The sequence below is a fragment of the Cydia fagiglandana genome, chromosome 11 (assembly GCF_963556715.1).
Source record: "Cydia fagiglandana chromosome 11, ilCydFagi1.1, whole genome shotgun sequence".
Lineage (NCBI taxonomy): Eukaryota > Metazoa > Arthropoda > Insecta > Lepidoptera > Tortricidae > Cydia > Cydia fagiglandana.
Window position 1 is genome coordinate 5818680 of NC_085942.1, and position 12587 is coordinate 5831266.

The window sequence follows — 12587 nt, forward strand, 5'->3', positions numbered from 1 at the left end:
TTCACTAAAGTCACTCAGTTCACCAGGTTTGGGCACCGTAGGTGAGGATGGGCAAGATGCACATGTTGACGAGCTTGCGCTTCAGTGCAATTGGGAGTTTACCCTTCATGAGTTCCTTCATGGACCAGAAGCTCCTCCGTATAAGTACACTTAGGTATTTAATGTGTAAGGAATTTTTATTTTTAATATCTGTCATTTATAATGCACAATAACGCCAAGCGCGCACCACGATTTTAATTTTTGCGACACGATTTTAGAATCGCGCTGTAATTTATCGCAGAAAATTCAGTGCGCGCACTGCGATGAAAAAGTCGACGATTTGTTCATTCTCGACATGGATGTCGTACCAGTCGCTTGTCGTGAAACAATATGCAATCGCTGTATGACTGAGTATTTATACCACAAAGGTGATCTCCTTCTATTTCTATAATTAAACGGTCAACATCTAGCGTCTCATCTTGTAACTCCATTGGAGAAGCAGGTTCCGATATGTTGACGCTTGGAGAGCGAAATGCCGACTGAGGTCCCGGCTGCGATTTTATTATCGCAGTGCGCGCAGGGCCATACAGCTTCGTATGCTGCAATTCACTTTGCGACAATCGCGTCGCGCGCTGTCGCGGAAAAATGTAACAAATCACAATTTTAAAATCGCTGCGATTTTTTTGTCGCATATGCGCGCACCGCCATATAAACCCATACGTTACATTTCTGCGACTAAATTATCGCGCGACAAAAAATCGTGGTGCGCGCTTGGCTTAAAGCGGCACGCGGCACATCTAACGAATCTTGACATGCTTGAGTTGACCGACAAGTCTGATTGTTTACTACTTAATCTAAACTAGCTCAAGTTACGGTGTCGCCATTAGGCACACGGTCAATTCGATAATCTTAGTTAATTACGAAATTAAAATAGTTCTTCGCTCTGTTGTTCACCTTTTGTTTAAGTTAATCCTATCTAAGTCCCGCATGATAAGTTAATCTAATCGCGCGACTTGGCTAGTGGGTGTAAAGGATATTGACTCGATTGAAAGTTACAATACGATATCAGTATTAATCGATAAGAGCTATAATTACTATGCTCGGCGTAATTATCATGTGATTTTAGAGAGCATATCAGCGTTAATACTGCGTTCATGATTTAGATCGGAATAGCAGCGGTAGGCAACCTTTTAGCAGCCAAGGGCCACATAGCAGTTAACGAAGTGGACGCGGGCCGCACTTTGTTAATGTGTATGAGTTTATCAGACATTGTCATTTGTCAATATTACATACAAAGTAGCCAGGGAGACTGGCGGGCCGCAAGTAAGAGGTTCGCGGGCCGCATGCGGCCCGCGGGCCGCGGGTTGCCGACCGCTGTATTATAGTAAGTAAACGCGAGCATATTATCAAAGCATTAAAGTGCATTTTTGAAAAATAGTACGTATGAAAAACTTGTACAGTCAGCAGCAGAAGTTGCTAAGCGGGCGAGGTGCTCAAAATTACTTTGACACGCTCTTATTCTCTTAACAATAAAGTCGCGGCAACATCATTTTGAATTTTGAACACCTCGTCCGCTTAGCAACTTCTTCTGCTGACTGTATGTTAATGAATGATCATTGATCATAGTTCCAGTACCCACTCGTGCCTATTTGAACCACTTCGAAGATATTCACGATACCTCCTTTTAGGCTAGGATTAATGCTGCGTATACATAGTTAGTTGAGATGGTTCCAATTGGTTGACCGTACTTTAAATTCACTCACACACACAATGCAAAATAAAATGTATTGGTTTTTAGGGTTCCGTACCCAAAGGGCAAAACGGGACCCTATTACTAAGACTTTGCTGTCCGTCCGTCCGTCCGTCTGTCACCAGGCTGTATCTCACGAACCGTGATAGCTAGACAGTTGAAATTTTCACAGATGATGTATTTCTGTTGCCGCTATAACAACAAATACTAAAAACAGAATAAAATAAAGATTTAAACGGGGCTCCCATACAACAAACGTGATTTTTGACCAAAGTTAAGCAACGTCGGGAGTGGTCAGTACTTGGATGGGTGACCGTAATCTTTTTGCATTTTTTCCGTTTTTTTTTTGCTTTATGGTACGGAACCCTTCGTGCGCGAGTCCGACTCGCACTTGCCCGGTTTTTATCATGCACGTGATATATGATTACATGTGAAACCGAGGCGAATGAATTATTAAAGCTATAAGATTTGACGCAGAAAGCGTTGATATTGCATGAGGGATTGAATAAACCACAGATATATCAAGCTATATTAATTAATAATTACTCGTATACACATATAGACTATTGTACGTGAATGACCTGTGTTTTGCAAAATGACCTGTCGAGCGAGGTTGACCAAACTACTCGACCTTCATCAAGTCATGACGGCAAAATAAAAAATAAAACATCTGTCCTCTGCCCTGGGTTCCATGCTTAAATTTGGTGTTCCATACTTAAGTTCAATTCGACCATACGGTTGTTGCATTTTATAACAAAATCTTAGTTAAGTAGATAAAAAATAAGCAATTTGAGAAAGGTTTATGGGACACGATATAGGTTTATAACCTTCCTTTTGCGTTGCCGTAGTCGGGTAAAAAGAAAGACGTGTTATTTATGGCACGCGCGACTAAAGGTTAACCAGCTTTGAACAATATTTATTAGCTATGGGCCATATGAATGCAATCAAATGCGTCGTAAATGCAGCTATCAATGCGTGCAAATTGAAAATAATTGCCTATGTTACCACGTTTCATTACAATCAGAGGTAAGTCAAACAAAACCGTAATCTTTTTATTGAATTTTTGTCTTATCAAATAAATATTATACTCGTATCTTCGGATTCTTTAATGAATGAGGATATCCGTCTGTGCAGCTTGTTTTGGTGAACATACCATTTTCTATGGTAGAGGAGCCCAAGAGGTGATTTTTGCAAGCCTCGGAACCGAAATTATTACGTTCATTTTCGTTCTTTGGTTTATTATTTCATTTTTAATGGGACAATCTAATAATAAGTACTAAGTTGTTGTTGTTACTTACCTAAATAATTAGATTCAGAACCCACGTAAAGACCATAAAATAATTAAAAATATTAGGCTTTTTTGGGATTAAAAAAAAGACGTTCCGAGCGTTGGATTTTTGTAGTTACTCGTGCGTGTCAGATTAAGATATGAGTGATATACTGATACCCGTGGCAGGCCTATGGAACTCTCCGCGCGAGCTCGGATTAATACCTACGAATGTGCTCCCGTTCACGGTAGAAAAGCAAGCCAGTTGGCTGCCACACGCGCTCACGTACGCACGTCACCGCGCGCCGCACTGTCAATTTTTACGATAGTTAAAAGCTACGTACTCGTAGTAGGTACCTACCTACTACTGAATTTCTTTAATTAAACCCGTAATGTTTATCATGTATGACAAATGTATAGTTTTAGATATCTATCTATTTGAAATAGGTAGCAAATTTCTAATTTATTTTGGTAAATGTTTATTTTAACGACAGTAGGTAAGTTAACTTTACACCGGAAAGTGCCTATTCATTTTTGCTCTGGTTAACTTATAATTAATTACCTGTATTCATGGGGTTTCTATTATTTTTCTTTATTGTGTAACATTAATCTGTATCTGGTCGGGGGGCACGGCAGTGCCCCCGCCAAGTCGAGCGCGAAGCAAACACTGCCGTACCATCCTTTACTGGAACCATTTCGCCGCATATTCAGGCCCCTATTTGAGAACCTCTGGATAAGACCAGAACGCAGAAATTTTGGTCATCCAGTAAGCTATAATCACATACTTAAAATCCAAAATTTCAAGTCTGTAGGTCATTTAGTTCCGAAGTTAAGCGAAAGCAAAGTTTCGCATTTATGAAACTCACTCATGATCATCAGAATAGAACTAGTACTTCCCATAAACTCAGAGAGCTGAAATTTGGTACAGAGTTAGGGCTTAATGGCCACATAAAGGGAAAACCTAAAAATATTGCAATATCAGTCACGTTTTAAAGATCTAAGAACTGCATAAGTATAAGTTTGTAATCCCATATAAATATATGATATTACAAAGTTACTGTTGTAGTTCCTACAAATAGTAGGTAAAGTAAAGTAAGTAAAGGTACACTACGATGTACGATGTGAGTATGAATGAAGATATGTTTAGTTATGATATGTGTATACAGTCATAGTATGGGTATGAGTACCCGAAAAGAAGGACTGCCTACAAAAAGAGATGAGATCCCATCAAAAACATTACATGTAAAAAGGTGCAAGTCTCGCAACGCTTTTACTACAAAAAAGTTTTGAGATGTAATGTGAAACCAAGTCGGTTATTTTAATCAGTGCCAGGGGGTGTTAAAACCGTATCAATAAGATATCTTTAATTTGTAATACGTATAATGACTTGGCCATCGCACGGCTGCATAATGACAAAAGGATCATCGTCACATTCGTCACCTATTAAAAATAATTCTAATTGAACATAACGCTAGCGCTAATTGCAGTTTGAGCATTACACATATTTACGAGTACGGTACGAGTAAAGCATTATGTGCGATTGCCAAGTCATTATATGATGATTAGTGACGGATTACTGATTATTATTTAATTATTAGATTTAATGAATGGGCAATACGAAAAACTGTTGCTACTGTACAAGAATCAGAACCGGAAAAAAAGAAAAGAAAGATTTGTAATAATAAAAAAACTACTCCTAAAAAGAAAAAAAATGTGTTAAATAAGAAAGTCTAATAAAATAAATCAATATGCCCACGTTTCTACAAAAAGAAGTGAAATCCCACCAAAAACATTCTGTAAAAAACTAGCCAAGTCTCGATGGAGCTGCTTGTTTATCTCTAAAAAGTAATGAAATCTAGACAAAGTCGTGCCAAGTCTAAGGTTCCTTACTGCGATTTCTTTATTATTATAGTTAATGTTGTGTGACTTGGCCGTTGAAGGGTACACAAGGGTACAAAACCAGGTGCTCCATGACACCATTGCACCAATCTGCCATTGCACCAAAAAGAAGTGTTTGTTTCAGGCTCGCCCATACATAAGTATTATTGAAATACGCAGCTTTATCAAGCCTACAATTGACTGGTTATTGAATCAACGTTTTCCAAGTGGCAATTTTCCATCGTCAATGGGTAGCGGTTCTGGCGACGGATTGGTGCAATGGTGTCATGGAGCACCTGGTTTTGTACCCTTGTGTACCCTTCAACGGCCAAGTCACACAACATTAACTATAATAATAAAGAAATCGCAGTAAGGAACCTTAGACTTGGCACGACTTTGTCTAGATTTCATTACTTTTTAGAGATAAACAAGCAGCTCCATCGAGACTTGGCTAGTTTTTTACAGAATGTTTTTGGTGGGATTTTAAATTACACGAAGAAACTAATTCTTGCTGGGATTATTGCGCGGTTTATAAAACGGTGTAAACACTGCGGTTACTGCAGGGACATATGACCTTTTAAAATGACTATTTCGCAAACACGCATAGTCGGAATATAATTTAACATTTAGCTTTCCTTTTATTTCACTCCGCTGTTTAAGTAGGTATTTATTTATCATTTCTAAGCATCCGCAACCCTAGCGTTGTGCCGGTGCGCGCGGTGCGGGGAGCGGCGCGTTGAAGGTCACTCCATTGTATTTTTGTGTAGGTATCAAAACGGTAGGTATTTACGTTTTGTTTGAGAGATAAGTATCTGTTCGTAAGAACTATTATATAATCTGTGCCCGTGGAGTCTACCTTAACCACCTTTAGCCGTCCATCGAAAATACCTAATATGTATTACTTTCTAGATCCTGTTCCGTTACTAAATCTTAAATATACATTGATCGCCGGGATTTTAGAATACGAAACGGTTTTGAACGTCACTTAAGTTTGTCGCTACTATTTTCCATTTCAAATTTCGTGCTGGCCTATTTTTCGTCTGACGTGGCGCCACACTATTTCGCCGTGAATCTAACACAATCTAACTTGCTTTTAGGTACTTGTAGTGCTTCAACGCTTTAGTGTCCTAGTTTTTTTAACCCTTATCAAGGCAGATGCGATTTAGCGATCACTTCAAAAAAAAAATCTATATTCGATGAGTAATCCTGGCAGTCAGCAGTCATTTTAAACTGTTAGCCAGGATAAGCGTTATAAAGTGTGTCTGGCCACTTAGCCTTGTTGTGAACTGTTCTAGAAGTATAGATCAACAGGATTAAACAGTGTGGTTTGAGTTTTTTTTGCATACTTATTACGCGAAAATGTTTTTCGACTAAGTGAAAAAGTATTGCAAATATGATTGTTATTTAGTTAGGATAGTTAGTTGAGGTACTCTTACTCTTCCTAACCATTCCTAAAACGAACCATTTAGATTTTATGCAAAAAGTCTCGATGGTCTCGACGTAATAAGTTTGTTACTTTATTTTGTTATTATTCTTATAAAAAAATTGAGCTTATTCAATTTGAATTTGTATCAAAATTTATTTTATCTACGCACATATCATTACTGCTCTAAAATGCATTCAGAAACCGTAGGAAATGACCAGCATTATCACAACCAATTTTACTATGAGAACTTTCTTATCTGTGGTAGTAGGTAAAATTTGTACTTTAAAGTTATAACTTTACAGATTTTTGTAAGGTTATGAGTTTTAAATTTGGAACAGCTGTCAAAACTCAAGTGGGTGTCTATTCTAGTATCCATAGATATTAAAACAATTATCGATACGAAACGTCAATTCGGTATATTTTTTTAATATAAACCGTACGACATTTGATCTCGAGTGGCATGAGAATAGGGACTTCATTCTTTTGTCTATGAATTAAAAAAAACTACGGATGCGTGACATTTGTGAAAAAAAGTTTTCATTTACCGCCATTTGACTTACAGTTTCATCTTTTAATTAGTTTTAGGTTATAAAATTGATTTGATAGTTGTTTTTAAACAAACTTTAAGCAAAAGTATCGTGTAAAATGAGTGATAAAAAGATATTTAGGAGCCGCCACCTCTCAAATCTGCGAGTTAAGTCAGACAGCAACGATGGATGTGTCGGTTGAAATATGAGGTTAGTGAATATATAATAGAAGGTAATAATATGTGTGTAGATAAAGTAGTGTATGTAACTGTACATAATTAGGCATTAAAACACTCGTGTGATCCTTTTAAGAAACTCACTTCGTTCGTTTCTTAAACCCACACTCGTATTTTAATGCCTTTCATTATGTAGCAGTCACATAAACTACTATTTATGATCCACTTGCTATTAGGAAGCAGGCCAATTCCAACTTCTTCCTTATTTTAAATCTAATATTGCTGGCGTTACGAAGTTTGAGTGCAAAAAGTTAATTAGGAGTATATCTAAACGTCGCTAAATAGCGTTATTATTCTCATCACACATCACTATTATACCACTATTATTTTGGTAAGGGGGAGGCCTATGTTCAGCAGTGGATGTCTTATGGCTGAGATGATGATGATGATTATTTTGGTCGTTGTCTGTAATGACTATTATCTGTTTATAAGGGGCCCCGTCCCTCTATCCTGTCCCCCTGAACTATTATTGCGCGTTCTCGTCACTTCCATGGAGTTTTCCATTGCCAATGTTTATACTTATACCTAGTATCTATTACTCATTTTACAGATTTAAATGCTTTAATAAGAAATTGTATTAAGTTTAAGGAGCATTCCTCGAATTTTCATATATACCACTGTTTTGTAATTAAACGACGAAGTTTATTTCAATTCAAAGTCAACGGCACGTGCGCATGAATGCATGGCGACGTTATTTGTATTTAGTTTCTATAATATGTAAAATATTTATACATACAGAAATTATTTATGATTTAAAAATTGTACCATCATCCACAATGTTAAATATCCAGCGAATCAGTTAATAATTTTGCTGTTATTCGACAAAAGTAGTTATTTTGAAAGGGGAAAGCAAAATGCAAAGAAGCCATAGGGTTAATGACCTTCTGTAGAATATTGCCAATAATTCCAATGCCTTTAAAACAATATCAATTGTTACCTAATGAAGCAATCAATTACTCGGTCGCAACATAAAGACGCAACAATGATAGACATTGACATTACTGTAGACGAGAAGACGAGTATAGTAAAGATTAATTGTCTCTATAAAAAGTTGCGTTTCTCACCATTGTTGAAGATATATGGCGCTTAATCTATTGCTACATTTTTTTTTCATTCGGATTCGACGGAACGATCAGAGGACTTACCGCGAACACCGAAGTTAGCAAATTTCGAGCATCTTTCTATTTTACTCCAATTAAGGCGTTATTAGACAGACAGAGATAGTTTCTCGAAATTTACGAACTTCGATTTTCGCGGTGATAGCCCAGAGGACTTAATTCGCGATTTCAATTTGAAAAACATAGTTTTGTACGGTGCTCTAAAAGAAGCTGACCCTTGATAAATAATATTGTGAATTTTATTCTCTCTATGACTTCCGTTCCGTGGTTTGGGTATTCGTCATTAAAAGCTACACAGAAAGCTAGATAAAAGAAAAACAACTTATTTGTTTGCGTGACATAATACTTACTGGCTTCGTGCTTAATTACTGTATTGTATTTATAACTTATTGTGTTTGGGGTTCATACCTTTTATATCATTCTGGAATGCTCCCTTACTAGATACACAGGCCAAGTAGACGATTTTAAGACCCTGTCAGATGAAGCAGTCGCGTACCTGGGAAGGGCGAAATTTAAACGAAACCTTAACTTTGACATTGTAATCCAGTGACATGTACATATTATTATGTACATTTTTATGAAAACTGTTACTGTTTCTGACAATGCGTAACACGGAGGCGCCAGCTTTCATAATCTATCAACACCTTAAATTAACAACTGATAATATCGTGTATACGATACGGTTATTCGATATTATTTATTATAATAGGTACGTTTGCTTCTGATTATGATTAATGTTAGAATGCACATCCGGCTCAAAATCCTATTTTTTTGGCCAAGTTAGCATTCAATTAAGATAATTAGCAACTAAGTAATTATAATTATCACCCCTAATCAGACACGAAACTGACTTGCCATGACTTTGATTGTCCGATTGGTAAGGACACTAAGGACTGGTTAAGTATGGTACTCGTATATAACATTGGTAACTGACGATAGTGATGCTAAAGGGGCAGTTAGAACAAAATTTTGACAGTTCCGAAGAACTGACAGGCCGATACCGTCCGGCGGACTGTTAATCAGTGGGCCCCTTAAGTCGGTTTTATGATATAGACCTAATAGACCAGATTGGATAAAGTAACTCTTCTTTCTAGATCAGTTTGAGTGTCTAAAGAAAACAATACCTGCGGCTGGGGGTAAAAAAATTGTTTTATAAATATGAATTTTGTCTAGCAGCCACATCTGGCGTCTTTCGAGCGCCGGCGTCTGTCGGCGTCGGTCCAGCGCTATGGAAAATGACGTCGCTGCGCAGTTGCGTCGACGTCGGCCATAGAATTGTAGACGCCGACGCTCGTAAGACGCCAGACGTGGGGGGGCCCTTAACGGCCGGTTAGCAATCGTTACAAAACTGACGGTCAATGTCAAATCCCATACACTTTGTCAGGAATGTAACGGTTAGATGTTACTGAAACACGACTTAAGTCGCGCTTTAAAGTACAAGTTAAATGAAAATGCCCAGCAACTTGTTTCAATTACATACAAACAGTCTTCCTGATGATCGCTTATTTCGATTTCAACCCTAAAATAAAACTTAGACGTTGCCTATTGTGGGCGATAATATAACTGGCTAGGCTGAACCTAATATCTTCGAATGCCTACGCAAATACCTGACACTTGGTTATGGTTACTGTTTAAAGGGACAATTCAATGTCTGAATCTGAATTGAATGCATTTAGCTCTTCCATTGTTATCAATCTGATTACTTAGATATTCAAAGTTATCGCACCAGCTCATTAACTGGGGCGCTAAAAGATTTCCAAAGCAATTAGCGATAACGACGTAAAGGAAACTCACCTTGTTATAAAACCTGATTGACCAGTTAGTGCATTACTAGGTAAAGGCAAACGCCATTAGTATCTATCACCTTTGCTAAATGATCTCTGGTTTCTTGACCTTTGCAGTATTCCTGTCCCCTACTCAAATATATTAAGCATATAGAAATAGTTGTCACGGCAAAATATCTATAAGGCAAAGAGACAGACGGTATTACTGTGCATAAAGCTATCCGTCCAAACAAAGAAAACTCTTAAAAACCGGATTTTGCGTCAAGCGTCAATAAGCTAGACCCGGCTTTGCCAATGCCTGGCGGGCCAGAGAAGCGCATGGGCGCAAACGTAAATAAATACCTGGTTCGACTGAACCGTAAAAAACGAGCTACCTATTAAATGTCACACTCCTCCACATATTATGTAAAAGTGATATCAATAAAACCGTACTTACAGTCAGCAGCAGAAGTTGCTAAGCGGGCTAGCTGTTCAAAATGACCTTGACACGCTCTTATTCCTTAACGATAAAGTCGCGTCTAGATCATTTTGAACACCTGGACCGCATAGCAACTTCTGCTGCTGACTGTACAAATATCTTGACATTTCAATATATCATGGTTACACACTGGCCGAGTGATTCACCTGGTTGATTGTATCTCATTCTGGCGAATTATCCTATTACGCTCGTGCGCTTTATACACGCTTTATACTATAATTACTATGAGTGCATCTTTGTTTATAATTAGACGTTGAACTGTGTGTAATGACCACATCCAGCTGTTTAACTTTAATCGTTCTCCTTCGTATAAAAAAATAAGCATGACACGTCAAAATAGCCGCTAGACAAGAGAATCTTTGTGTATATTTGAACCTTAAATATTAGAAGTGGTAAAGTTGGAATTCTGTTGGCCAATACTCAATATAGTACCTACATGTTATGTCTGGAAAACTTATAATTATTAATCAATCTAACCATAGGCCTCTCGTTATAAGAGATATACCCTTTCGGCTTCACAGAGACTTTTGAATTTATTTGAAGACGTAATTATGTAGGTTTCCTCGTGATGTTTCCTACACCGAAAAGCAACTTGTAAATATCAAACGACATAATCATACCTATACCTACTTAAGTTTTGACAAACTTAAGTAGTACGATCCGGGGTTTGGTCCTACGAACTCTGGTTTGAAAGAATTATGGTTCTATGAAATAAACATACGGTATGCTATGTACGAAAAACATAATTAATATTTGAGAGGCAAATCGTATTAGGTACTTGTTTTTCTGACCGTCTTGATTGTGAAACTTGAGTCATCCTCATCTGTGCTCTACACTTCTACCCGGTTGTTATGTTTTTGTTGTGTTGCGTACAATTTCGTGTTATGATGATACTCGTATGATTTCACACGAAATATTGTGATTGTATCGCTACAGCAATTTGCCTGTATTGCGTATTGCAAACATGTACAGTCATCAGCAATAGTATCTTACACAACTAGGGCCGCAAAAATATGTGACACGTTCTTATTTGGAGCGCAATAAGAGCGCTTCATATATTTTTGCGGCCCTAGTTGTGTAAGATACTATTGCTGATGACTGTACATATATAAGTTATTACGGCAAACGGCCAAAAGTAAGTGTAAGGACGGTACGGCGGTACGACTACTTCTGTGCGATTTTATTTTCGTAACGGACCTCTCAGATACAATTAATTCTGTCGATTGTTGTACACAGAAAATCACACGCATTCCCGCATCGTAAATGTGGCTTTGTACATCCAAAAAAATGTGATGAATTACATTTAATTTTTTTGTATGAAATTAAGTGGTGTTTTGAATTTCCTTTACGATCGCAAAAGGCGCTTCTATAGCCAACCTTGTATTTCTTTTTTTGGAAATGACCATAACTATTACCCTTTTTTCACTGCCTCCGACTGTACTCTAGAAGTTTACCGTATACATTTGATTTAACACATTTATTACATTGTTTCAGCGAACCGTACATCCCTCAGAACCTGACAGGGATGGCCATGGCCCTGTCTCGGGGGAAATCGGCGCCTATGGACGTCGTTCGAGTAGAAACTAAGACACAAGTGAGCACAACTTCTCTCTTATCGATAAACCGCATGTGTTATGGAAACGCATTTTCGTGGATGCTTTAGACCTGAAAGGCGAGAAAGCGACATAATTATAGACTATTTTCTTCTGCAAAAATCGTACGGTAATAGATGTAGATCTGCAGGCGTATTATGGATAGATTTATCCATCTTTATCCACGTGATAAAATAACTGTCACTTTTTAACACCGTGGGATAGAAAGTGACGGACACCGTTTTATCACGCTGTCACGTAGACAAGAACGACCATCATATCCGTACTGGTATGATATATGTATCTAAAAGATATTTAATATAGGTAGGTTTCTATTAATCGTTGATCGATCGACAGATTTTCACGAGTTGCTGCTTAGAGTTACCAGAACCAAATTTGGAATTTCCTGACAAAAATCCTGATTCACGAAAACGTAAATTTGAATAATGTTAGGTAACCTACATATTACAAAAGTCTTCACTAAAATTCCTGACATTTTCGTATTTCGGCCGCATTCCTGACAAACAGCCAAAATTCCTGACATGTCAGGAA

At 37.7% G+C, this 12587-nt stretch overlaps 1 protein-coding gene across 1 annotated transcript in view; it reads left to right on the plus strand.

Annotated features, from left to right (window-relative positions):
* Positions 1 to 12587, plus strand: part of LOC134668801 (sphingosine kinase 1-like) — a 28158-nt gene that overhangs the window by 7603 nt on the left and 7968 nt on the right. The window contains exon 2 of the mRNA XM_063526252.1: positions 11938 to 12037. Coding sequence (XP_063382322.1) covers positions 11938 to 12037 — 100 coding nt within the window. The remainder of the gene's footprint in view (positions 1 to 11937; positions 12038 to 12587) is intronic.